Source organism: Myotis nattereri (genome assembly GCF_964212035.1).
Source record: "Myotis nattereri genome assembly, chromosome: 13".
Lineage (NCBI taxonomy): Eukaryota > Metazoa > Chordata > Mammalia > Chiroptera > Vespertilionidae > Myotis > Myotis nattereri.
Genome location: NC_138088.1, coordinates 26,135,102 through 26,162,872, shown reverse-complemented (window position 1 = coordinate 26,162,872; position 27,771 = coordinate 26,135,102). Strand labels below are relative to the sequence as shown.

At 37.4% G+C, this 27,771-nt stretch overlaps 1 protein-coding gene across 3 annotated transcripts in view; it reads left to right on the top strand.

The window, feature by feature from the left end:
- CABCOCO1 (ciliary associated calcium binding coiled-coil 1) overlaps nucleotides 1–27,771 on the top strand; it is a 110,685-nt gene that overhangs the window by 9,311 nt on the left and 73,603 nt on the right. For 2 of the 3 annotated variants that reach the window (XM_081104891.1, XM_081104893.1), the window contains exons 2-5: nucleotides 972–1,075; nucleotides 6,748–6,917; nucleotides 21,221–21,365; nucleotides 25,402–25,474. In XM_081104891.1, coding sequence (XP_080961017.1) covers nucleotides 972–1,075; nucleotides 6,748–6,917; nucleotides 21,221–21,365; nucleotides 25,402–25,474 — 492 coding nt within the window. The remainder of the gene's footprint in view (nucleotides 1–971; nucleotides 1,076–6,747; nucleotides 6,918–21,220; nucleotides 21,366–25,401; nucleotides 25,475–27,771) is intronic. The other variant, XM_081104892.1, reaches the window with a different exon arrangement.

Sequence of the window (27,771 nt, the reverse complement as noted above, 5' to 3'; positions counted from 1 at the left end):
TGGTTTTGCTGCTCATTCACGTGGGGCATGCCTAATCTCACAAAGTCCATTCCTGGACCTTCTGTCTGTAGACTTTCCTTGTCCTATTCCTAATCTTGTTCCTTTTGAACTGAATGCCACATTTTTATGGCTCATCATTTTATTTTCTTATTTTATAGTCACCCTTAATTTGTTCCTCCCCCTAGATGTTAAGATACTTGAGGATAGCAAGTCTTTCTTACTTGCCGTTGCTTCCTTTTGAGCCCCAAGTTCAATGAGGAATGCGTAGATGAACCGCGTCCAGCATGGCCAGGGGTAAACCTGAGGAGGGGCATTGAAGGATTAAAGAAAACAGACAAGAGAAAACAGTTGGGACCAGGTGGATCTCTGTGCCAGGATGAGGAAACTGACACAGCCTGTAAGCCAAAGCTTTATTTTATAGTCAGATCACACAAAGCAAAACAAGGGCAAGATGTTTACAATGTTCTTGCGAATTTCAAATCTGCTTCTTTCCTGTTGTTGCCATTCTCTGAACTCTATCAAGCTTTGTTTAGGCAGCACTTGCTGCATACCCTGCAGCCCACATCCCTTAGAGACCTAGGAATGCAGGGTTGGACTATAAGGTGGAGCTTACAGTCATAGCCTTTTGGCTATAATCGTGCTGGGAGGGCTTTGCCCTACAAGCTGGGACTTATATGTGGCTGGGCCACAAGTCAGTCCAAGGCTTGAATCTGTCCGAACGCTGTAGCCACTCTCCACACAGATATTAAAAAATATTTGTTAATTGAAAACCATTACCCAGTTTTAAGTATGCTCAAAAGATAGATTGACGAGCCATTCAATTTTTACTTAAAAACAGAAAAGGATTATCTAGGAGGGAGTTGTTCTAAAAAAAATTTTCCTGGTCTCATGGTAAGAACAAATGTTGATATCCTTGGGATTAATATGTAAAAGATACGATTGAGATAACTCATTCCACTTTTTTTTTGTAGAAAGATGCTGAATTTCAGGAGCATGACAAGTTTCTGTCTCCAGATTTTCTTTCAGTTGCCCAAATCACCGAAATGCTAGCAGAGGACATAGATGGAGTTCAACAGTAAGCACTTCAATATTACAATTAAATGCAGAACAGTTCTAGCTCTGCATCTATAAATGACCATAATATTCTACTACACATTTTAAACTTTTTTCTGAATATATATATATGTATATATATATATATATACACACACACACACACATACACACATATATACGTGTGTGTGTGTGTGTGTGTGTGTGTATATATATATATATATATATATATATATATATATACTGTATGTTATATATAGATATATATTCAGACTCTGGAACACAAAAACTCTTAACCAACTAACTTTGCACTACTCAGTAGTCTTCTTTATGAGAGAAATGCATTTCAAGCCAACTTGTTAATATTAACTGAGAGCAGAGATTTATTGTTAAAAGCAGCCTTTAACATATGCTGTCTTCTATTTCTTTTTCTCTTTCATCCATAAAACCATAAATATTCACAAGAGCTTTTAGGTCTTCTGTGTCATTTGAAAAGAATAAGTTGTAATTTTCTGTAATATTAATAACATATTTTATTTGGAAATTCTGAATATTAGCCATCCACCTCTGATTTTTATTGGATATGAAGCTATATTGAGTATTCTGTTTTTATACATTTGCTTAAAAATGTGATATAACTGAATTTATAGGCAATAATGCTAATAAGTGTACATATTATTTTTAAGACCATTGATTTCTATAGTAGAGCATTTACTTTGAACTCTAGTCAGATATATCTAACACACAAATTCCTAAATGGTGTTTTTAGTAACCACTGATTTTAAAAATCATCAGCTCTAATAATGGAATCCCGATTGGCTGTAATGTGTAGAGAGTGGGGACAATGTGCTGTTCTGGATCGTAATGTCCCTGTGTAAGATTTCTGCAGGCCAGTCCTCCACATTTTAGCAGGGAGTTGTGGACTGTAATGGGCAAATAGAAAATGACTCTGTCAGGGGTTATCATTTGCAAATCTCACAAATATTATGGAATAGAGGTAATTTACTACTGAGAAGGAATATGACAGATGTACTGGCTGGGAGAGAAGTCTGAGAAGGGAAGGCATATTAAGAGCAGAGGAATGACAGTGACAGGCCTTTTCCCAAGATGCTGTTCACCTCCAGCGCCTGCAAATCCTGCTGGAAATGCTGGTGATGAGTGATTCGGCCATACTACTGACTCTTTGCATCTTTATAAGTATCCATATATATATAAAAAGTCAGGGACTGAACACTGTAATGACTGGAACAACCAGTTGCTATGACGCCCACTGTGGCCAGTGAACCAGCCCAATCAGGAGTGGGGCCAACCTCCTGCAACCCCTCCCCCCACTTGGCCCCACCCCAGATCAGCCCCCACTGACCCCAGTCAGGGGCAGGGCCAGTTGGCCAACCACCTGAGGCCCCCCAGCCGTCCCTACCCCTGACCACCACCCCTACCCCAATAGGGAATGTGGCCAGCCAGCCAACCTACTGCAGCCCCTCCCCCAGCAACCCCTGCCCTCAATGGGCCCCCACCACCCCGTTCGGCCCACAGCCCCTCCCCAAATCCAACTCTGACCCCGATCGGCCCTCCCACTCTGATCAACCAACCACCCATGGCCCCTCCCCCCAGCTGCTGGCCCCTGATCGGCCTCCCCAACCCCATTCAGGGGCAGGGCTGGCTGGCCGGCCCACCACCCACAGCCCCTCTCCATAGCCAGCCCCTCTCCCAATTAACCCCCACCACCTGATCAGCCTGCAGCCCTTCCCCCCAGCCAGCTCTACCCCAATGTGGGGTGGGGCTGGCCAGCCAACCTCCCACGGCCCCTCCCCCAGCCACTGACAACTGATCAACACCCCCCCCCCCCACCCCAGTCAGGGGCGTGGCTCCAGCCAATTGCCTGTGGCCCCTACCCCCAGCCAGCCCGACCCTGCCCTAATCAACCCTGATTGGGGCAGGCTGGCCAGCCAACCTCCTGTTGTTTCCTCCTCCCGACAGGCCCAGACCCAGTCTGCCCAGGTTGCAGCCAGGCTGGCCGGACCCCACCTGTGCATGAATTCGTGCACTGGGCCTCTAGTTAGTCAATAAAAATCTTTACTGATTTTAAAACAAGTATTTCATGATGATTTTACAATTTTTTTAGAAATGAATGCTCATTGGGAATTCTGACTTTTAATGTAGGAATTGATTAGTAAAATCCATTCATTTCATCAGCATCACTGATTACTTATGCTTTAAGTAAAATATTATTTTCTCTTATTAAGTAATCCCAAATGTTGTTAGTCATTGAAATGTAAAAGTTAGTTATTTAATAAAAAATAATGTGATGCAAATGACATATTTAATATCGTTCACAAAGTATTTTTTAAAATATTAAATAAAAGATGTTATGTTAGATGCAAGTAATATTAAATAAAAGGTATTGCAGACAAATGATTTTTAGACTTATTTCCGCATCTTAAGTTGTACTGTGTATCATACCTTCTGTGGCAATCTTTTTTTTTTTTCAATTATTGGCTCTTTTTGTTGTTTATGATCTAAATTCTGAAAGTATTTTAATCTTTAAGGGGTGAGGTCTAGGACAAAGGAAATGATACAGATGTTGATACAGAAGTTAGCACTATAGAAACAAGCAGATTTAACATAGGTGGATCTTTTAAACTGTCTCATTAATAGAATTCACCTAAAGTAATCTCAGATATTAAGACATCAATTTTGAATAAATGACACCAGTGTTATGTCAGGAGTCATTGTTCTGCAAAGTAATTTTTTGTGTGTGTGTTTTTAAGTGAATTTTGTAACAGTAATCCTGAAATATTTACAATCAGTCATTCATTTTTAGTTAAAATAGTGTCATTATAAATGGAGATTAAATACCTTTCAACATAACAGAAATATAATTTAGGTATCCTGTCACTAAGTGACAGAAGTATGCCAAAATCATACAGTTTGCAAAGCTATATACCTATTAAAAATAAATTATAGGAAATTAACACATTTTCTACCTTTTAAAATTAAAAGTTGTATTCCATGAAAGCAGCCAACCAAGTATAACATTAAAGGATCATTAAAACATATTTGTGGAATATACTTCACGTAAAGCTACATGTCTGGGTACATTTCTCATGGTCTCCTAAGTGCTATCAATTATGTTTTAATGTAACTCTGATTTTATGAATAGATCTACTCAAATCTTGTTTGAAACAATGATAGGAACAAAATTTAAAATAACTCTTTAAATACAGAAATAACACTGAGATCTTTTAATAACCTTTCTATAACGGGGCTTCCATGAGCTGTTCAATTCTTGCCTTAAGGCTTATTTCTGCATATCATATTTAAAAAAAAAAATGCACTCCAATGTCAAGAGCATGCAAGAATAATGCAATCTTTTTACTGAAATTCTTGGTGAGATAGTTATAGTGCTTATCAGTGTGGCAAAACTTCCTAAGTCACTATCAAGCATCTTTCTCTTTCCCTGCATTTTCTCATGCTACAGACGTGGCCATCTCTCCCCTTCCCCCTAGTCGTCTCTCCTTATCCCCAGAGGAAAAGCTTACAAATTTGACAGTTGGGTATAGAAGCTGCAGTCAAACCATAGTAGTATCTTGCTCCAAATGCTTCCCTGCATAATATCCTTTGGGGTGAAGTAACTGAACCAAGAATAGAAATGTTAAATACTTAGTCCTGCGTTTCAAATGGAAGGTTAACATCTAAATGGTACTAGGAGAAGAGATGCAGGGGATATCAGAGAGAGGCAGCGGTGGAGGATGCCAAAGAAATATCACCAAAATATCTTTACACAAGTAGTTACCTTCACTTACATACAAACACTGAGCATACATGTAACTATGCAGGCCAAATATTCAATTTTTTAAATACATAGCACAGAGATGGCAGATGAAGAGTACACTTAGAAAGAAGAGGAACTGCTGGAAGCAGACATGCAGGAGAAAGGACTGGGAGCACGTATATACATACATACACACACACACATCTGAAGACCCTAGACCGAGGTAAAATTATACTCACTCTCCTAGGGGAAGAGAAAACCTTGAAATGCATTTCCAGAAGCCTCGGGTGCAACAACAGGATCAGGATGTAGAGATGAGAGCAGATGCTTCCCATATTCACAAGCAATAGGTTGTTTTTGTGATAGTAAAGAAATCGTATCTTACTTCTTTCTTCTTTATCCCCACTAATTAAAAAAATAAAACTAGACTCATTGACATGAACTTATGTCCTACAGAAAATAGCTTGTAATATGGCCAGGTCTGAGTGCTAAATAAGGAATATGCATACAAGACATAGCAAGGGGAAAAAAATTGAATAGGTAAAGAACTTATAGACATTAAACATATATCAGAAAAATATAGCCATGAGTAGGTTAAAAAAAAAGTAAAATACTTATCAAAATTTAAAAAAATGCATGGGAAGCAGTCACCACACGATAAATCAGAGTACAAAAACATAAGGAAGAGATACAAAATAAAAGGTGACAAAATGGGTAAAACAGAGTAGGAAAAAAACAGTGTTGCAGAGATACAATTTATAAAGCAGCCCAAGGGAGAATTAACACTGAAAACACTGAGGGACATAGAATACAATAATGAGAAAAGTATATAAAATTAAAAGAAAATTGATATGAAACACTTTTGAAGGTTAAATAGAAAATTATAGCTATAGGAAAAAAATGAGTAGATATACATAATTGGAATTTAAAAAAAAAAGAACAAATTTTAACAATCTAATTCCAGAACATTGTCAGAAGGAAAAGAAACTTGATTTTATAATAGGAAAAGATAATGAATTTCAGAGAAAAAAAAATAGTAGTTAAGTTGCTATACTTCAAAGATGGAAGAAGAGAAGGGAAGACTAGGAGAAGGAGAATTAGAAATGAATGAAGAGGAAGAGCAAGAAGACCAAAAAGGGTTTTATATTTTCACTAGAGGCCTGGTGCATGGATTCATGCACATTGAAAGGAAATTAATTAGAAGGTGGCTGGCGGGGTGTGACTAGGCTAGAAGGGTGGGACATGCTCTGGAGCCAACCTCCTGCAGTCCCTCCCCGGCTTGCAGCACCTGGGGTGTCTAGGCTAGAAGGGTGGGACATGCTCTGGAGCCAACCTCCTGCTGTCCCTCCCCGGCTTGCAGCACCTGGGGTGGCTCCGGGCCTCGAAGGGCATCTGCAGAGTGAGCAGGGTCCTCCCAGCAGGTGGGTCCCTCGGCCTGGCCTGCGGGGATCAGGCCGAAACCGGAAGCCCGACATCCCCCGAGGGGTCCCAGAGTGTGAGAGGGCACTCTGCAAAGTTGCTGTCACAGGGCACCTCCTGTGTTGAGCATCTGCCCCTGGTGGTCAGTGTGTGTCATACCTACCAGCCAGTCAGCCACTCAACCTTTTATATATAGAGGTATGCTCTTCCTCTCTCTCCCTTTCCCTCTTCCGCCCCCTGTCCTCCCTCCCTCTCTCTCTCTCTTCTTGCCCCTCCCTTTCCCCCTTCCCTAGTCCCTCGTTATCTCTCCCTTTCCCTCTCTCCCTCTCTGTTGCTCTTTTGAATGCCATTTTGGACTTAGAATTTAGATATGAATATTTTTAGATTATAGGCATTATAGAATTTTCATTCCAAAAAATATGTATGTTTTTAAAACTTAGAAAAGGGACTGTTCAATATTTAATCAAATTTCAATACCTGAATTTTTCATTTTGTTACAGGAAATTTGCCACATTTCTGAATTTCAAAAATCTTAAAACCTGTTTAAAAGAAGCCATTCTAGTCGATTATTATGTATCTGGATTTTTGTGGGCTAGAGGCATGGACTTTTCTGTTCTGCAGTACTCAAAATTTATGACTTTACTAGATGTCTTGCTTCATAATCTTAGAGGTAAGTACTTTCTTCTTTGTTTCAGAGAAAGGAAATATTCTTTAAATTGTGTTGTCAAGCAAAGTTCCTAATTGTATTATGATTCCTTCAGTGAAAATTATATTTTTTCTTGGTGTAGCAAAACCATAGTCATATTTTCATTAAGTTGTAAAAGTTCAAATAATATTAAACAATATAAAGGTCTCTTAATAATTAATTTACCAAAGATATATTCATTTCATTTTAAAATCTTTTCAGTGGCATCTATCCAAAAATTATCATGTAGTTCAGATCTAGTTGGGTATTCTTTTCATTGTTTGAGTAGTTTTCATCTCATCTTACCTAAAAATATTCCTGGAATATCTCAGGAGGACTAAAAGAGGAAGTACTTTGGTCAATCTCAAACCCCCGTTAAATAGACATTACTCACATACACTTAGATTTTGTGACTGTTTTTCTTATATAACATTGCAATCAGTTACTACAGGCAGATTGCAAATTCTTCCCTGGAGCAATTTTAAATGGGATAACTTTTGTTTGAGAATAAATAGAATTGCTTCTTGGGAAGGAGGAAAAGAAGGAAATATACTTTATTTAATGCCAACTCTGTGGTCTAGGCACTGCATTTGGTCCTAACCCTTAACATACATTGCTGAATCTCAGAGCGTCTCCTTCCTACAGGGGAATGGTAACCACTGCCTCGGAGTTGAGCGGGCGGTCCTGAGAACAAGGTGGTCTAGAGCTGGGAAACGGCAGAACTGGAATTTGGGCCTCAGACTGTGAAACCAAAAGGCCCTGAGCACAATAAATGGAAAGGTGTTGGTGTCCCAACTGAAAGTGTCAGTTGGGAGGCATCTTCTTCCTTCCTTCCCCTTTCTCTCCCGCCCTCCCCCATGCTTCTCCTTTCTCTCTCTTTCTCCTCCTGTCTCCCCCTCCTCTCTGCCTTTCCTTTGTTTCATTTCTCTTTGGTTATTTGCCTTTCTTTGCTTGTTTGTTTCTATTTTTTCTTGTTTTTAACTGAGCAGTTAGAGACTTTGCTCCCCCTAAAAAATTGTTACCATCATCCTAGCAAAATTTGTGGATGCCTTGTGGTCACACAAAGCCTAGTCCAGTGATGGCGAACCTTTTGAGCTCTGCATGTCAGCATTTTGAAAAACCCTAACTTAACTCTGGTGCCGTGCCACATATAGAAATTGTTTGATATTTGCAACCATAGTAAAACAAAGACTTATATTTTTGATATTTATTTTATATATTTAAATGCCATTTAACAAAGAAAAATCAACCAAAAAAATGAGTTCATAGGTTCGCCATCACTGGCCTAGTCTGTTCTATGTATCAATTTCTGACTCTACTGGTACAGGGGCAGTTTTTAGTGAGTTAGCAAGACTAAACAGAATTCACTCGTGCCCTGTGTATTCTTACGGCTCCTACTCACCCTTTACAGGGAAAGAATTGGTAGTTCTCATTGTGGGGAAGAGAAGTTATTATGTTCCTTCTTTGCTTTTATTTAAATATGTAGGGGGAGAATTTCATCTTTGCTTTTACTTAAGTATTTAGTGTCGTGTTAAATAACTATACCAATAGCAGATAAAATAATTATACTTGGTAATGAAAACAAATATGATAACTGACTGATTTCCAATTATCCTGCACATAGGAAACAGGGTATAAAGAGAAAATAAAAACTGAAGTCCTAGGTACTTAGTCTTGAGAATTCAGTCTTTCCATTACTATAATTCAAGATACATAATTTGTAATTAAGAGACATGATAAATAATATAATATAGTTTCAATTTCAAGTGTTCAACCACAACCTTCCAAAAAGGAATTTTTAGTAAATTATAAAAAAGACAGACTTTGGGAGAACCAAGATGGCGGCATAGGTTAACGCTGGAGTTTGCTGCCTTGAACAACTACTTCAAAAGTGAAACTAAAAAACGGAACGGACATCACCCAGAACCACAGGAACGCTGGCTGAGTGGAAGTCCTACAACTAGGAGGAAAGAGAAACGCATACGGACACTCAGAGGAGGCACAGTGCTGAAGTCAAATTCTGAGGTGCAGAGTGCGCGGAGCGGGCTGGTGGCGGAGGGCGTGGTTGGCGTTTTCAATCGGGAGGGAGTCACAGACTCTGAGCTCCAGATACAGGCGAGTCTTTAGGGACCCAGACTCAAACAGGAGAAGCGGGACTGTCTGGCTTCGGTCAGAGCGAGGGCAGCTTTCTCTCCGAGGTTTGCAGCGGTTGCTGGGACTCAGAGAGGCAGAGCCCCTGGGGACAGGACTGAGAGCCGCCATAACTGCTCTCTCCGGCCCATCCTGTTGATCCTGTGCGACCCACCCCGCCCAAGCCCTGCACAGAGACATTTGCCGGATAGCCTCAGGCAAAGGCTAGATTAGCACCTCCCTAGAGGACAGAAGTTCTCTCACTGCAGACACAGCTGATTCTCACAGCCACTTGGCCTAGAGGTCAAACCCTCCCTGGTATTAGCTACAGCAATCAAGGTTTAACTATAAGACTGCGCACAAAGACCACTAGGGGGTGCACCAAGGAAGCATAACAAAATGCGGAGACAAAGAAACAGGACAAAATTGTCAATGGAAGATCTAGAGTTCAGAACCACACTTTTAAGGTCTCTCAAGAACTGTTTAGAAGCCGCCAATAAACTTAATGAGATCTACAAGAAAACTAATGAGACCCTCGATGTTATGTTGGGGAACCAACTAGAAATTAAGCATACATGGACTGAAATAACGAATATTATACAGACTCCCAACAGCAGACCAGAGGAGTGCAAGAATCAAGTCAATGATTTGAAATGCGAGGAAGCAAAAAACACCCAACCGGACGGGCGGAATGAAAAAAGAATCCAAAAATGCGAGGATAGTGTAAGGAGCCTCTGGGACAGCTTCAAGCGTACCAACATCAGAATTATAGGGGTGCCAGAAGATGAGAGAGAGCAAGATATTGAAAACTTATTTGAAGAAATAATGACAGAAAACTTCCCCCACCTGGTGAAAGAAATGGACTTACAGGTCCAAGAAGCGCGGAGAACCCCAAACAAAAGGAATCCAAAGAGGACCACACCAAGACACATCATAATTAAAATGCCAAGAGCAAAAGACAAAGAGAGAATCTTAAAAGCAGCAAGAGAAAGAAACTCAGTTACCTACAAGGGAATACCCATACGACTGTCAGCTGATTTCTCAACAGAAACTTTGCAGGCCAGAAGGGAGTGGCAAGAAATATTCAAAGTGATGAATACCAAGAACCTACAACCAAGATTACTTTATCCAGCAAAGCTATCATTCAGAATTGAAGGTCAGATAAAGAGCTTCACAGATAAGGAAAAGCTAAAGGAGTTCATCACCACCAAACCAGGATTATATGAAATGCTGAAAGGTATCCTTTAAGAAGAGGAAGAGGAAGAAAAAGGTTAAGATACAAATTATGAACAACAAATATGCATCTATCAACAAGTGAATCTAAGAATCAAGTGAATAAATAATCTGATGAACAGAATGAACTGTTGATTATAATAGAATCAGGGACATAGAAAGGGGATGGACTGGCTATTCTTGGGGGGGAAAGGGGTGTGGGAGATGCGGGAAGAGACTGGACAAAAATCGTGCACCTATGGATGAGGACAGTGGGTGGGGAGTGAGGGCGGAGGGTGGGGCGGGAACTGGGAGGAGGGGAGTTATGGGGGGGGGAAAAGAGGAACAAATGTAATAATCTGAACAATAAAGATTTAATTAAAAAAAATAAAATAAAACAGTGATTAATCACAAAAAAAAAAAAAGACAGACTTTGGCTATATTTTTTCCTTGTGAAACAAATGTTTATAGAATCTTTGAATACTACATTCCTTTAAACATGTCCTTTCAACAACATTGCCAAAATTACTTAATAAGCAAAGAACTATGTAAATCCTAACTTGCATGGAAAATAATAAATAGATGCCAACAATAAGATAAATAGGATATTGAGATTATAAGCCAAACACTTCAAAACAACTATTATAAAAATGCTTAAATGAACAAGTGAACGTTCTTGAAACAAATGTTAAAATACAAAGAATTACGAGAGTAATGGAAGATATAAAGAAGAAATAAATGGAAATTTTAGAATCAAAGTGTATAATAATCATAATTAAAATCTTTCTGGGTAAAACCAATAGCAGAATGGAGAGGAGACAAAGGAAAAAGTCAAGGAATTTGAAGCTGGAGGGATAGCAATGATCCAGTCTGCACAATACAGAGAAAACATGAACCAAACCTCAGAGCCTGTGGGACAATCAAAGTTCTAATTACATATTATCAGAGTCCCAGAAAGACAGGAGAGAGTACAGTGCTGATCAAACATTTGAAGAAATAATGGTTAAAAACGTCTCAAATTTGGCAGAAGATAAAACCTGTAAATTCAAAAGGCTGATTGGACCACAAGCAAGTTAAACTGAAAGAAAAACATCATCAACTAACTGGATCTAATTGATGTTTACAGAACAATACACCAGAAAACAGTAAATATTTTCAAAGAAAACATTGGGAGAAAATCTTTACAACCTGGGGTTATACAAGAAATTCTTAGAAATTACCAGCAAAACCTAACCCATAAAAGAAAATAATTGATAAATTGGATTGCATCAAATTTTAAAACTTGTTTTATGAACATCACTGTTAAAAGAATTAAAAGACAAGCTGCAGATGGGAAACACGAAGCATGTTTACAAATTACATATCTGACAAAGGACTTATATTTATAATATGTAAAGCATTCTGAAAACTCAACAGTGAGAAAACAAACCCTCTCAGATGCCCTGACAGTGTGACTCTGCAGTTGAGCATAGACCCAGGAACCAAGAGATCACCAGTTCCATTCCCAGTCAGGGCACATGCCTGGGGTTGCAGGATCGAGCCCTAGTAGAGGGCATGCAGGAGGCAGCCGATTGATGATGTTTTTCTCTCATCAGTGTTTCTATCTATCAGTCTCCCTTCCTCTCTCTCTCAAATATCAACAAAAACATTACAAAAAAAAAAGCAAAGCCATCAAAACCCACGACTCCTGTTTAACCATGAGGAAAACATCAGGCAAATCCAAATTGAGGAACATTGTACAAAATATCTGAGCAATACTTCTCAAACTGATAAGGTTACTAAAAACAAGAAAAGTCTGAGAAACTGTCACTCTAGGGGAACCCCAGGAGACATGACTAGTAAATTTAAAGTGGTGTCCTGGATGAAATCCTGGAACAGAAGTAGGACATTAAGTAAAATTTAAGGAACTCTAATAAACATGAACTTTAGTTAATTACAATGTATAAATTTTAGTTTATTAGTTTTAATAAATATACCATAATGTAAGATGTTAAAAATAAAAGAGAAATTGTGCATGAGGTATGCAATAATTCTCAGTACTATTTTTGTAATTTTTCTATAAATACACATTTATTCTAAAATAAAGTTTCTCTTTAAAAAATGGACAAAGAATTTAACTTGGATTCTTCACCAAGGAAGATAAAAGGATGCAAAATGACATGAAAAAAATGTTCAACATCACTAGCCACTGGGGACATGTAAGTTAAAATCGCTCTGATACCGCTACACACCTATTAGAATGGCTAAAATAAAAAAATACCAAATTCTGGGGAGGATACAGAGCAACTAGAGCAAGAGTTTTGCCAATGCGACAGCCACTCTGGGAAATGGTTGGCAGTTTTCTTATAAAATTATATGACCCATTAGTCCCACTTCTAGGCATTATTCTAATGAAATAAAATATGTTCATAAAAAAAACCTGTGCATGAATATTTTGTAGTTGCTCTATTCATAAGTGCCCCAAGCTGAAAACAGTGCAAATATCTGTCAATAGGTGAAGAGGTAAACAGTGTTCATACAATGAACATAAAATGGAACATTACTTGCCAGTAAAAATGAATGACCCATGATACACGCAAAAGTTTAGATGAATCTCAATAGCATCATACTGATTTAAAGAAGTTAGCCACAAAATATTGTACACTGTATGATTACATTTGTAGGATGTTCTCAAAATGATAATAGCTATAGTGATGGAGAATACATTATTGGTTGCCAGAGACTGGGATGGGAGGAAACCATGAAAGGCATGGGGGAGTTTTATTTATTTATTTTATTATTTCATTTTTATTGATTTCAGAGAGGAAGGAAGAGGGAGAGAGAGATAGGAACATCAATGACAGAGATAGAGAATCATTGATTGGCTGCCTCCTGCACGCCTCACACCTGGGATTGAGCCCACAACCTGGGCATGTGCTCTGACCGGAAATCGAACCAACCACTGAACCACTCTGGCTGGGCCATGAGGGAGTTGTTGGTGTGGTGTAACTGTTCTGTATCCTATTGTGGTGGTGGTGGTTACCTGATCTCTCCAAGTGTTTAAGTTCATAAGACTGTACAGCAAAAGAAAAAGTCAATTTCATTGTATAAAAATTTTAAGCAATGTATATGTATAAAAATAAAGATAAAAGATTTAATGAAAGCAAATATATATGCTGTAAGAAGAAAGAGAAACTACCTAGAAATAAATTTAAAAGCACACTATCACATGATCTCACTTAGATGTGGAAGCTAATGAACAAAATAAACTGATGAACAAGACATGTCCTAAGACATGGATACATGGAACAGATTGACAGATCCTGCCAGAGGCGAGGGTGGGGATGGGAAGCGGTTAACCACAGAACATATATGCATAGCCCATGGATATAGACAATAGTGTGTGATGAAGGCCTGGGGTAGGGTGGGGGGTGGATGGAGGGGGCAAAGGAGGGGAAAACGGGCATCTGTAATACTTTCAACAATACACACACACACACACACACACACATACGCACACACACGTGCGCCCTGGCTGGGTGGCTCAGTTGGAGCATTGTCCTGTGCACCAAAAGCTTGCGGGTGTAATCTTAGGTCAGGGGGCATATGGGAGGCAACTGATTGGTTTTTCTCTTACATCAGTGTTTTTCTCTCTCTCTCACACTCCCTCTCTCTTTCCTTCTCTCCCTCCCTCCTTTCCCCTTTCTCTCTCTCTAAAATCAATAAACAGCCCTAACTGGTCTGGCTCAGTGGAGAGAGCATTCGCCTGTGGACCAAAAGGTCCCAGGTTCGATTCCCATCAAGAGCATGTAGCTTGGTTGCGGGCACATCCCCAGTAGGAGGTGTGCAGGAGGCAGCTGATTGATGTTTCTCTCTCATTGATGTTTCTAACTCTCTATCCTTCTCCCTTCCTCTCTGTAAAAAATAAAATATTTTTTTAAAAAGCTTTAAAATCAACATATCCTCAGGTGAGAATAAAAACAACAACAAATGCACAGCTTATAGAAAGAAAAATTATAAGCAATTTTTTAAGGTCACAAAGGAAGTTTTCAACATTTTGGAAAAACAACAGTCATTGAAAGATTCAACATCATAAAGATGCTAAATCTCATTAAATTTATTAAAAATATTAATATCCCAACAAAAATACCAACAGTTTTTTTGTTGTTGATGTTTTGTCTATATGATAGGTTACTAGGTAAGGTGATTCTAACAAAAATACAGAAAATATACACATACAAATAGCCAGAAAAACTGTCTTTTAAAATTATGTTAAGATGTAGCATGTATTGTTATTAGAAGTATTAGTATGTAGTAGTGTTTATGAAATCTCAAAAATTTAAACACAATGGTGAATGACTGAGCAGGAAGACCAAAAGTTTAGAAATAGACTCAAGCACTCAATGGAATTCAGTATTTGATAAAATGACATCTCAAATCTGTGGTGAAAAAAATGTACTACTCAGTAAATAATATTGGGACAACTAGGTATCCATCTAGAAGAAAATCAAATAAAATTGGATCCAGCTTCTCTCTGTCCATAAACCAGAATACATTCCAAATGGATCAAACACTTGAATGTAAAATAAGTGGAACTATAAAAATGTTACGAGAAAACATGGTTTAATTTCTTTACAACCTTGGATGAGGAAGACATTTATAATTATGCCTCTAAGCTATAGAACCATAAAGATGAAGGTAGTTAAATTTGATATGTAAAAGTTAACAGTCTGCAAAGCAAAAATACCAAAAGAAAAATCAAAAGAAGAATAAGAAACTGGGAATTATTGCGTCTTGCACACCAGCAAATAATTAAGTTCTTAACTATAAAAAAGAGCATGCAGAAGCAGAAGAAAAAGTCCAATAATGCAGTAGAAGAATTTGCCAAGGATGTGACTAAGTAAATGTAAATGATTCTTAAGCAAATGAAATGTTCAGCCTTGACGTTAATAAGAAAAATGCAAATTGAAACTACACAGAAATGTAATTTATCATATATCAGATTGACAAAATTTTGATAACATCCTCAGTTGACAAAACTGGAAGAAAACATATATGCTTCTTTATTGCTACATTAAAAAACCCCTGTAGCCCTGGCCTGTGTGGCTCAGTTGGTTGGGTGTTGTCCCATATACAGAAGGGTTGCCAGTTCCATTCCCAGGAAAGGCACATGCCAGGATGGGGGCTCAATCCCGGGTGGGGGGCCTCCCTTCCCTGGCTGCCGGCTGCCTTCCGGGGCCTTCTTTCATTTCGTGCCGCCTCCTGGTGGTCAGTTCACATCAAACTCCTGGTCTCCCGGTCGAACTTCTGAGGGGACACTTTGCATATTAGCCATAGATAGATGATAGATAGATAGATAGATAGATAGATAGATAGATAGATAGTTAGTTTAGTGCAGCAGTTGCCAACCGGTGGTCTGCGGACCACTGGTGGTCCGTGAGGTCTGAAAGGTTGGCGACTGCTGGTTTAGTGCACATACGCATACACATACACTCATATATTTCTTAGCTCTGACCACAGAGAGGGCCTGGAAGCAATGACATCTTATTAGCAATGAGCATACCCAGAACCCAGGTCTTAGTTTATAATTTTATTCTTTAGTAAAAGGAAACAGGGCTCCTTAGAAAAATGGCTTTAGACCTGAAGTAAAGACATAAAAAATTAGCCTGGGGCAACTTTAGTGGCCAAAAGCAAGTACTCAAAAATGAAAATGATGGGGGAGCTCCCAATATCCAAAGCTAGAACAATTTGAACAAAATAATACAATATTGCCCTAGCTTGTTTGGCTCAGTAGATAGAGTGTCGGCCTGAGGAATGAAGGGGCCCAGGTTCGATTCCAGTCAAGGGCACATGCCTGGGTTGTGGGCTCAATCTCCAGTGGGGGTGTGTGCAGGAGGCCGCCAAATGATGATTCTCTCACATTATTGATGTTTCTATCTCTCTCCTTCTCTGAAATCAATAAAAGTATATTTTAAAAACAATTTTAAATTATAATCCAAAATGTAAAATTAACATCCTTGAATCCACACTGATATAAATTAATGAATGAATAAATAATGACTTGGGGCATAATAAATCTCCCACACAGAATTCTCAAGAATTTATGTACATAGTTTACCCTCAAGAAGTTGAAGCACAAATCCCCATCCCTTATGTATGGGCTACACAGTGATTTTCCTGTAAAGAGAACAGTATGGAAAGGGGAAGCACAGTAACTTTACAGTAGAGAAGCTGACAAATACTACCTCAGCCAGGTGATTAAGGCCAACACTGTTGGTGAGAAGCCATATCAAATAGCATAAACCCTTGACATAATGTGATGAGAATGGCACTGTGGGCTTCCTCTCCAAAACCGTTAACCCCTGTCTAGTCATAATAAAAATATCAGACAAATCCAAATTGAAGGACCTACCACAAAATACCTGACTAGTATTGCTTAAAACTGTCAAAACCATCAAAGGCAATGAATGTCAGAAACTGTACAGTCCAAGGAGACATGATGATTAAATGCAATGGAGTATTCTGGATGGGATCCTGGGAGGGAGAAAGTCTTCCATAAAAACTAAGAAATCCCCCCAAAGTATTTGTTCATTAGTTGTGCCAAATGTACCATACAGCAGCGTTAACAGGGAAAACTGTCTTTGGGGTAAATGGGAGCTTTGTGTGATATTATTGCAACCTTTCTATAAATCTAAAAGTACTCTGGCATTAAAGTTAACTAGTAGGGATTAGTCTATCTCTAAAATGAAATATGATGCAGCTATAAAAAGGAAAGGATGAGGAAGCTTTCTAAGTATTGCATGGGAAACTGTATATTGTTACTGAGTAAAGCCAGGTGAAGAATTGTGTGCTTTTGCATGTTATATGTACAAAGAAGTGCTCAGAGAATGCAGGGAAAAAACACAACCAATTATCAAAATTTTCTATGGGGAAGGGTGTGGGAACTGGGCATGTGGGCAACAGGAATTGAAGGAAGTCTTTTCATAATATATGTTCACATGTGATTTTTGAACCATGTGAATATATCACCTAGGCAAAAACTAGATTGTAAAAAGAGAATATATGAAATGAACTTTTACAAACTCTGAACTGAGTATTCACAAATTAGAAACAGAATTTTAAAAAGTAAAACATTTTCATAAACCTCAATTCCAAATCTGACAAGATATTTCCATTTTTAACTTTTTTCCATAACTTATAACTGACCCAAGACAATTTCTTTTATATGAAACTTTATATTGTTGATATCAATTCAAAAATGAGTTTTTAAACTTGAGCAGGTTCCATCGAACTCCACATTAACTATGAGAGAGTGAAAGTACATACGTAAAACCTAACCAGAAAAAGGCAAAGGATCTAGTTTTTCCTTCTGGCAAGAAAAAAAAAAATCCCCTCAAACCTTTAATCCCAGGAAGGTTATAGTAATAATCAGGAAAGAATGTAATCTTAGCCAAGTGTCCTAGGGAAGAGGTAAAATGCATTATACTCAGACTAAGAGGTGGTGAGTGCTGGGCCCTAGTGAGCATCCCCTCCCAGGGACATCTTAATAGGAAAAGCCCTGAGGAGCCCAGTCTGGGCTATTAGCTGTAGTGTGGTTGGTCATTGTTAATACAACCCAGTGTGGAAACTGCATTTTATACTGACTCAGTTTCTGATCTGTTTCTTGTCTCAAACTGGTCCTGTGTTATCTATTTACAAGGCATTCTGCAGACAGTCCACCTGGAATCAGATGGGATCAGCTGAAAGATTATGAAAGATACAGGATTTGTACAGTTGTCCTAACAATATACATTTTGGGGCTTAGTTTTCCAGGGCCTGACCAAGGACAAACTGTAAAGTATTAGACAGACTGGATATTTGGCCTCTCTCCAGGTCTGTGGGCCTAGATTGATTCCTCTGTACATAACATGAATATTAGTAAATAACCATAGAATACTTTTATCAAGTTGGCTTGTTTTTCCCCAAATCGGTATGATGATAATAATAGTAATAGGTAAAATGTGTGTATGATTACCTTGTGCCTGTCACAGTGTCATCTGCTTTGTCTCATTTAATTCACACATGATCTTATGAGATAGTTTTATTATTCTCCCCATTTGGAAAATGAGAAAAATAATTGAGATTCAGGGAGGTTAAATAACTCCTTAAGGTCACAAGGTTCAGTCCCAGTGCGTGAGAGCTCGTCCTGCTGATTACTATCTCAAATGTGCCTGCCTTTGGGCTGAATTCTAGAAAGCCCTGTACACATGTAAAATACTAGGACATGTATCTTTTCAGTTCACCAAGGGTTTCACATGTGTTTCTTATTGGACCCTCACAACAGCACTGTCACTCTGAAAATTGATACTACTCTCATTTACAGATAAGGAAAATGAAACTCAGATCACCTAGCTAGTAAGTGGCAGCTATGATGTACCATCTTAAGCCTTCCAACTGATTATAAGTCTAGTGTGTTCTTTCATTACCCTAAACTTTCAAAGACAAATTTTATTTCTAACAGCCCTTACTACTCAAATGGTTTAATTTTTTATATTTTAATCACATCACTAAATGTGATTTTAAAAGAGCAAATATTTCAGTTAGATAAGTGAAGTGAAAACATTCTTAATTTTTAAAGCTGTTATCTATTAAAAGACATTAGAAATCAAAAAAAGTTTCAAAGAGTTGTTTATATTTCAATATAAGGAAGTAGTCATGTACATGTATTTGGTGCTTGATAAATATAATTACATCTAGAATTATAACAGGTTATCTAAGAATTTCTTTTTTTCTGAAACTCTAAGTAATAACATTTTATTAATAAAATAATTCACATTTTCAATCCATTCCTTTCTGAATTGCTTTTATCCAACAAATTTTTCATTTCTGAAGTTACTCCCACTATTTTCAAAAGAAATTTGGTATGGAAAAAGAAATATACAATAATAATTGAGCATCTCTTAGGATGATTCAGGAAAGCCTAGTTATCCAGCAATAATTGTGTATCTGACATACATAAAAGATGGAGGGAGCCTATAAGAAATGTACCAGTTGTCATTTATTAAACCAGATTTAAATTGTTACATAGTTTTTTGCTTCTAATTTCTATAAGTAGAAAAGAATCTAGGTTAAACAAATTACAAGTTAGTGTTCATAGTATCTTCCTAACATTTGAAATTACTGTCATTTTATTAGTAATTTGGGGGCATAGCACTTCCATCCCAGAGATAAAAAGTAGCTGTGTAACCCAGAAATGGCTGGGTCCAACAGTCAGCCTATCTATATATATTAAAGGCTAATATGCAAAGTGTACCTCAGGAATTCAATCTGGAGACTGAGAGTTCGATTGCTCGCTAGGACATGTGCTGACCACCAGGGGGCAGCGTGGAACAAAGGAAGACCCCGGCCAGCAGCTGGAAGGCCCCGATGGCCCTGATCACTTGTCAGGCCTAGAAACCCTAGCCGTGCACGAATTTTGTGCACCGGGCCTCTAGTGTTCTCAAAATTCCTCTGTATTCTCTTTTCCTACCTCCCTGAAAAATTCACTCCTTTAGGAGGAAGTGGAAGTTTATTGATGGTTTCCTAAAGATATAGATATCTAAATTTGGTTGGGATTAAGAGAGTGGGGTTCACACTGAGCAACACCATTCTTCCTAAAGCCCATTCACCTCCCACATGCAGCCTATCCAACCTCACTTCTGCTAGAGCTTTCAACTCTCCACTTTAAGACTCTTAAGTTTTTTTTGTGTGTTTTTTTTTTAAATATATTTTATTGATTTTTTACAGAGAGGAAGGGAGAGAGATTGAGAGTTAGAAACATCGATGAGAGAGAAACATCGATCAGCTGCCTCCTGCACATCTCCTGCTAGGGATGTGCCCGCAACCAAGGTACATGCCCTTGACTGGAATCGAACCTGGGACCCTTCAGTTCGCAGGCTGATGCTCTGTCCACTGAGCCAAACCGGTTTTGGCTAGACTCTTAAGTTTTACTTCCATACAACTGTCACTTGTCAGCAAACAAAGGACACTCTGGACACTGCAGTTCCCTGGATTCATCCTTGGGACGAGGGGAGCAGTGGGTGTGTGTGGATTGTAAATATTTGCCTGCCACAGTAAAAATGAGCATAATATGACCAAATACGAAAAGAAGACAGAAGATAATATATTTGTATTATAGACACTATAAAAGTTGTCTATGGCTTTTGATATTTACTTCTTTTTCACCTAAAGAAATGCCATAAAAGATAGTATTGCTCTGTTGTTTTTAGTTGGAAGATAACAGACCACAACCATTGACTTATTTATTTTTGGTAATGGTGGCAAAGTGGAGTTCTTGTCACTCTTTTGCACTGTCATCTTGTTTTTACCATCACCGCCCCCATAATTTGAGAAACAGCTTACATAAGTTATAAGGCTATAGCTTGGAAAAGAAAAAAAAAACTTGATGGTTTACATAAAAATCCATATTTCTGGCATCTATTGAAAATCTTCAAGCCCAAATTCCCACATGGTAACAATCAGCTAAAGCCAAGTGTTGGTCGACTGCTCATTTATATTTTCTGCTCTGAGTTCAGTTCTGCTGTCTACTGTGACTGAATCTTCTATGCAGGCCTTCCTCACTGGCTAATCCAACCAACTTTTGTGTTGTTTCCATATGTGCTCTTATTTTGAGATCATAAAAAAATATTCCTTTTCCATTTTAAAGTAATCTTTAGATAGATTTCAAAATTTTTTGTGTCTTAAAATGAAAACATAAGCTCTTTAAACAATTGTGTAGCGTTATAGCAATTTACAATTGTTGGGTGTGTCAGCTGCTGTTCTTTTACACAAAATATACTTATTAAGTTATCATAAAGAAACAATAGTTTTAAAATTTGTTCTCACAAATACTGAAAGTACATTTTTTCACATAAAAGACATCTTGGATTATTTTGTTCCAAAACATATATCAAAACAATTGCTTAAAGCTTCTCTGAATTTTATTTCAGCACTGCATATGTCCTTAAAAGATAGCTTACAATGGCTTGGAGAAGTTATGGCTGAAATTGGACCAGCCCATTTACAGAAACACAAGAAATGGAGTATCTTTGATATAAAACAAGCCAATGCTATCACTGATTATTTAAAAATCAGGTATGGATTTCTTTTTAGTCCCAATTATTTTTTTTTGTTTCATATCTTCTAGAAAATATCTTCTAAATAGAAACTAATTTGGTTTTTAGCAAAGTTAGACATTTACAGAAGTTATATAGTAATTAACCCAAACAATAATTAGAAAATATTCTAATCATCCATTCAATAAATAAAAGTTAGGACATTGATCAATTTAGCTAACTTGCATTTTTAAAAAGAGGTTCATGTTTGATAAGTATAGTTTTATTTAGAATTATAATAAATTGATCTACGCATTTCTTTTTTCTCTAAATCTCTAATACCATTTTATAAATAAAAGGATTCTTTTTGATTTATCAGACTTGATTACAATGGAATCTATATTTTATGTAGATGGCCTTAATATCAAAATTTCACATTTTAAAGAGCACTATTCATCTCCACTTAAACATTTATTTTAAATGCTTTGGACTAGAAATTTAAAAGATTTATGTATACACTTCCTCAAATTTATTAGCTGTCTGGAAATATTTTGTAGTATTGACCAGTTAAACTCAGTAAGTTTTTCTTTCTGCATAGAAAATGATGGTATATGGAGGGAAAGTATTTTTATTACAGTGATTCTTCATTGGTGAATTAAGAAATCTGTCTTTTTATTTAATCTGTCACAGGGTCTGCATTAGAGTCCTTTTTCTCTCCCAGGAAAGATAGATTTTAGAGTTTGAAAACATTTAAACAAGAGTTGGTAAAAATATTTCTTTTGTCTAACTAAAAGCTTCCCCAGAATATCTTTGTTCTCTAATACTGGATACTGCAGTGTTTTCCAACTTTAAATTTTAAAATTTCAAAATAAAGCGTGCTGCATGATGTCCTAGACATGCTCATGATTTGCTTGGCAAGGATCCTGGTTGTAGTCTGGAAGCTTTTTAAATATTAATGTGTTTAATATGATAAGATTTGTATACTGATTTCTGGCATGAATTAATAATGGCACAGGATATAATATGTTTTTATATAATAGCGTTTAATATAATATGATTTCTTACCATAAAAACTTCTGAAGTGTGTCTCCCACTAAAAGCCACATTAGTCTTCATATCAATTAGAATAAAGCAATGTCCTTGTGTGGGGGGAGAGGAGGGAGTGGAAATCCAGACTGAAGGGAACCTGGTCTCAGGTCTTTCTGCCTCTCAGGGCTTGGGATACGGGCAAGGGGAATCCTCTGCACATTCATATCCTTCTTCCCCTTCTCTCTCTGTTTGAAACGAACAGAGAGAGAATGACCAGAACGACCGGAACACTGGTTGCTATGAGGCATACTGCAGCCAGCCAACCGGCCTGATAGGGAGGGTGGCGGCCCTCCCCCTGGCCAGATCAGGGACGGGGCTGGCTGGCCAACCTTCCATGTACCCCTGCCCCCAGCTGGCCTGGCCCCCAGTTATCCCCCACCCTGATCGGGGGCGGGGCCAGCCAGCCAACCTCCCTCATCCTCTCCCCCCACCAGCCCGGCCCGATCAGCCCCCAGGCAGAGGGGCCGGCCAGACATCACCCATGCACAAATTCATGCACTGGGCCTCTAGTATAAATATAAATACTGCTGCAGCTTTTTAATATAGGACATAATTTGGATATATATCTGGAAGCACACATCTTCCATTGTGTATTCTACCTATCCCCTGCAATTGGGTGAAGGTAATGTGCACAGGCATGTATGCAGTATGAGAAAATCAACACTGCCCCTTTGTGCACAACAAGGAATTGAACTTTCTGGCATGGGGTCAGATGCCTTGACCTATTTTCATTCTGGGTATTTCATCTTTGATTTATGACTAAGACATGCTGTTTAGCAAAGTAGTCTAAGGCTTGAGTCAGTGGGAAATCTAAAGGAAGAGGTGTGTTGATGTGTATGTATATGTTCCCCCACGCCCCGCGTGGTTCAGGGTTCAGGATCTAGAAGAGGGGCCACACGCAAATGAAAGAGACAAGAGATAATAATTTGGAAATTGGGGACCAGGTGAGAGCCCATCCCAAGAGGATGGACTCCGCTTGTGCTCAGGCCTCGCCATCTTTTTATTTAATTTGGGATCCACCCATAGCCCTTAGGCAGGCAAGTTCCAGTAACAGGCAAACTATCTTATCAGTAAGGATTTACATGACTATCTGGTGGGGAAGTTGCTTTGCCAGGGCTTCGAGGTTCACCAGCCTTCCAGATTCCTTGTCCACACCTCTCTGCTAGTGAAGACAATAGGCGGCTTCCCACAAGAGGGAAGAAATGTACTCTCATTGTGGAGGTGTCACAGTTTGCTCCCATGGAAGGTCATGTAATATTTCTTGGTAAAGTTAGAGAACCCCAACCCGGGTGAGGACCAGTGTGGGGCAATGGAGGCAACTTGACCTGCCCCTAAGTAAGTGCCTCCCTCCCCTCCTCTGTCTCACCCTAGTAATGGCCTCACTCCAGCCTTACATCTTTGATAACTGCATCCTGTCACGAATTTCCCTTTGTCATTGGAAAATCTAATCACTACATGTAATGAGGAGAGTAATGCTGAAAGATGATGAAATTTCAGGAGGACTTATGAATTAACTTTGAATTGGAAAAGAAAAATTTTATACTAATTCACTGAGAGGAAGCCAAGCTATTTACAAAATACAGTTTTTACTTTATCTACTCAAAATCAGTTATTGCCAGTGTAATCTTTTTAACCTTAAAGCTTTCTCTAGATAAGCAATGTAAGGATGGAGAATTTGAATTTATTTTGTTTCATTGAATCATCAAACTTCACTAATCTTGATGTATGTTCTAGCCAACAAATCAAAGTAATGTCAAAAGCTAAGTTAGTTTTTTGAATGTTGATGACTAATTTACGAGTAAATGTATAAGGTCCTTCGCCCCCCCACCCCCCCACCCCAAAATACTGAGTGAGTCTGCACACCCATCACTTTTTAATGGATTGTGTTAGTCGTGAGATCAACTGCAAATATAACTCAGAGAGACCCAGCTGCCTGAGGATTTCTTCATTGATTTCAAATGAATTGAAACTTTGAAACTTTGATCCATTACAGCATTCAGAAGAAGCCATTATTATACATGCTCTGTAGCTACATTTTGCAAATGTTAATTTCTCAGTTATATTAAAATCAATTTTCTTAAATAGCAAAAGACCAGAGTGAAAGAGAAACCACTAAGACAATTTTTTGTTCTTGGGCATTTTGCTGTATTATGAGTCTATTAATTTTCCCAACCAGCAGGAAGAGAATTAGAAAAATTCAAATATTATCACAAACAGGATATTAGAAATCAGCCCTTCAGTAAAATTTTAACTTTTAATAATACATTGCTGAGATCTTTAAACATACTAGAAATATGTGTTTTGGATCTTTATAATTTTTTATACACTAACCACTTGATCTTTAGGGTAGGAATAGAAGAAATAATCTTCCTTAAATTAATTCCTCTCTTTGATGTATGATCAAATATTCTGCAAGAAAATCAGACATCTTCTAAATGGATTTTAGTTCATGTTGCATCATTTTTCAAGAGTTATCAGAGATTAATTTAATCTTGAAACAGATTTTAGAACGTGAGAAGTAGTAATTGATATGAAAGTAGGTTGTAGAATTCCATGCCATTTATGCCAAAGGAAACTGACTCCAGTTTGGAACAAAATTAAAATAATGTGAAGTTTGGTGTTATTTAGGAGCAGTGCATTATTTAGTTGTAAGCCAGGAAATGTTAAGGTGAATATAATTGCTCCCTTATTCCAAACCTATCTACTCATCACAGTTAATTTACTGATATTATTTTAGGTACTGTTATATTGTCAATGTCTCAGAAAGTAAACCTTTAATTTCTTAGTACTTATAAATAAAATAAATTCTTAGTACTTATAAATTAAATAAATTTATTTTGGAATAAAGGAGGAGTTAACTCCATAGTAGTGTTTAAGGTCTTTAGCTTGGTCAGTATGAACAACTTTCCTTTAATAAACATTCTTACATATTTGCATTTTTTCCTGAAATAAATGTTTCACAGTCGCACATTTGTTTTATATTTCAGCTTATTTCAACACTACAAGCTATATGAGTTTCTGTTCTACTCTTCCAGGAAAGAAATTGTGATAGGAGCTGAGGTAAGTAATTTATCTAGATGGCACCAATTAAGCTGAATCACTTAATGCATGCTGATCAGCATCTGGATCTTTAACTGCTTAAAGCAACTTCTTGTCAAGATTACTCAAGTGTTAATATAACCAACTAGTAGTTTACAAAAAGAATAATCACATAAAGTGACTTTGGATTAAGAAAATAAGCTGTCTTGGCATTAACAGCATTGTTAAACACATATACTTTGTGTATTTATGGATTAATTCTTTGACAAAGCTCAAATGGATAGGATATGTATGTCTTCATAAAAATAAAATCAGGAAAAGTGAGATAAATTAATTCAGTTAAATCTCTTCTAATTGCACATTTATTTTTCGTCTACTCGTCTAAGGCTTAATTCAAGTCCTACTTCCTCAATGAAACAAACCTTCCTTAATTGCATCATGTTGCAAAGGAAGGGTTTAGGCAAACTCTTTAATTGCATTCTATTATTTTATTCCAAGTGATCTCTTTTTGCTGAATATTGGCTACTTTTACCACACCAATTAGCACATAAATGCACTGTTCCATGGTTTTCTAACTATTCCCTGTGGATTGATATTGTCAATATAACCTGAGTGTAATTTCCTTGAAGAAAAGGGTCATGTGCTATATTTATACCACAGCATGCAGTATAATGAAGGACATAGTACTCTCTCAGTTAACACTACTTCAGTGCCTCAGTGGCAGTGCGTAAAATAGAAGCTCTATGGTCACTGGTTTACCAGGAGACACTTTTGAGCAGCCTTACATATAATCACATATTTATAAAGACCAGAAATGAATATGTGTAAGGGAACATCTTAAGGAGACTAAAAATGTCATTAAAATGTGTTTCTTAGATACTCTACTACTTTAGGAGACTACATTGCCTAAAACTATAAGGGATAGGAGTGGCCATGTTTGCAAATAAACAGTGAATAAGGGGATATTTATGTTATCTTTATAATTTTCCTGATATTAAGAACCAGATAGAATGTGCCAGAGCATTGTTATTCTACTGTTTATAAATTGCTTATTTCATAAACATTTCAGTCACCATCACTCACCCTCCATTTGGATACTTGTTCTAATGGTGCCCTTTTAAAAGTGAGCTGGAGGAAAACAAGGAACCCTTTTGCTTTTGAGTTTCCTTAAAATTTCTTCTTTGCAATATCCTGGTAGCTTAAATGTCACTTGACAAAGTTTCACTGAAAACGTTTCCATTTCAGAATTACATCATATAGTGTGACAGTGTTGCAATAATTATCAGTTTGGAATACGATCCTATCTCATCTATTTAGCAAAACTTTGGGAAAATGATAGTGGCTTCAACAGCAGCATAAGCAAATATTTAGAATTATCAAGGAAAATTTCATAAAGAACTCCCTTTTCCCTTTGTTAATTGCACAATCATGCCTTTCTTCTCTGCTATAAGGATATATTTAGGTGACATTTATGCTCATGGAAAGATAAAGTGGAGAAATCGGACAGGGATTGGCTCCTTATTTGCCATTATCTTGTATTTTCTGCAAGTTGACCAGAACTATAAAAATTATCTTTACGAAGATAGTGGATCTTTAAGAATTAGATCACTCATGGATTTTTAAAGGATTAACCAAAGCAGTTATTATAGTACAATATTTTATGGGATTTTAAAATTATCTCATAACTCTTTGCAAATATCTGTGTGTTTTTTCATTAACAATCTTTTACGGAGGAGGCAAGAACCTGCCTCCCTAATGTGACTATTCATGCTGATCTCAGAGCTCTGGAATCAAACAAGGGCCACATGAAAATGTTCTAAATTTAACTCTCAGGCAAGCATTCAAACTAAATAACTGATCAAATTTAGTGTTTTTGTTTTTTTTAATTAATGGATGGAAGATGAGACCAAAACACATAAATCACTTCTAAGAATATTGATAAATATTAATTTTAATTATTAATAGGAATATAAATAAATCATGCTCCTACTTTTCTTTGGTTTTAGTTTAAAGAAAATTGAATTTTTCTTTTTTCATTTAATTTAATGATTGTTTCTAGCTATTTCTACTCACTTTTATCAAGAAATTTCATGTTATTCTTAGATCATAGGAGGCATGTTTCAGTAAATGATTATTCTTGACCTGAGTTTTTTATAATCTAGACATCTCATTCATTTTATAGCATATGTTATTGAGTTCCTATTATGTTTAGGCCTTGTACTGAGTTTCGGGTATAACAGTGATAAGCAACAATTCTTGTCCTCAAGGAGTTTACACTCTACTGAGAGGAGAGAGAAGAATAAATAAGTAATTACAGT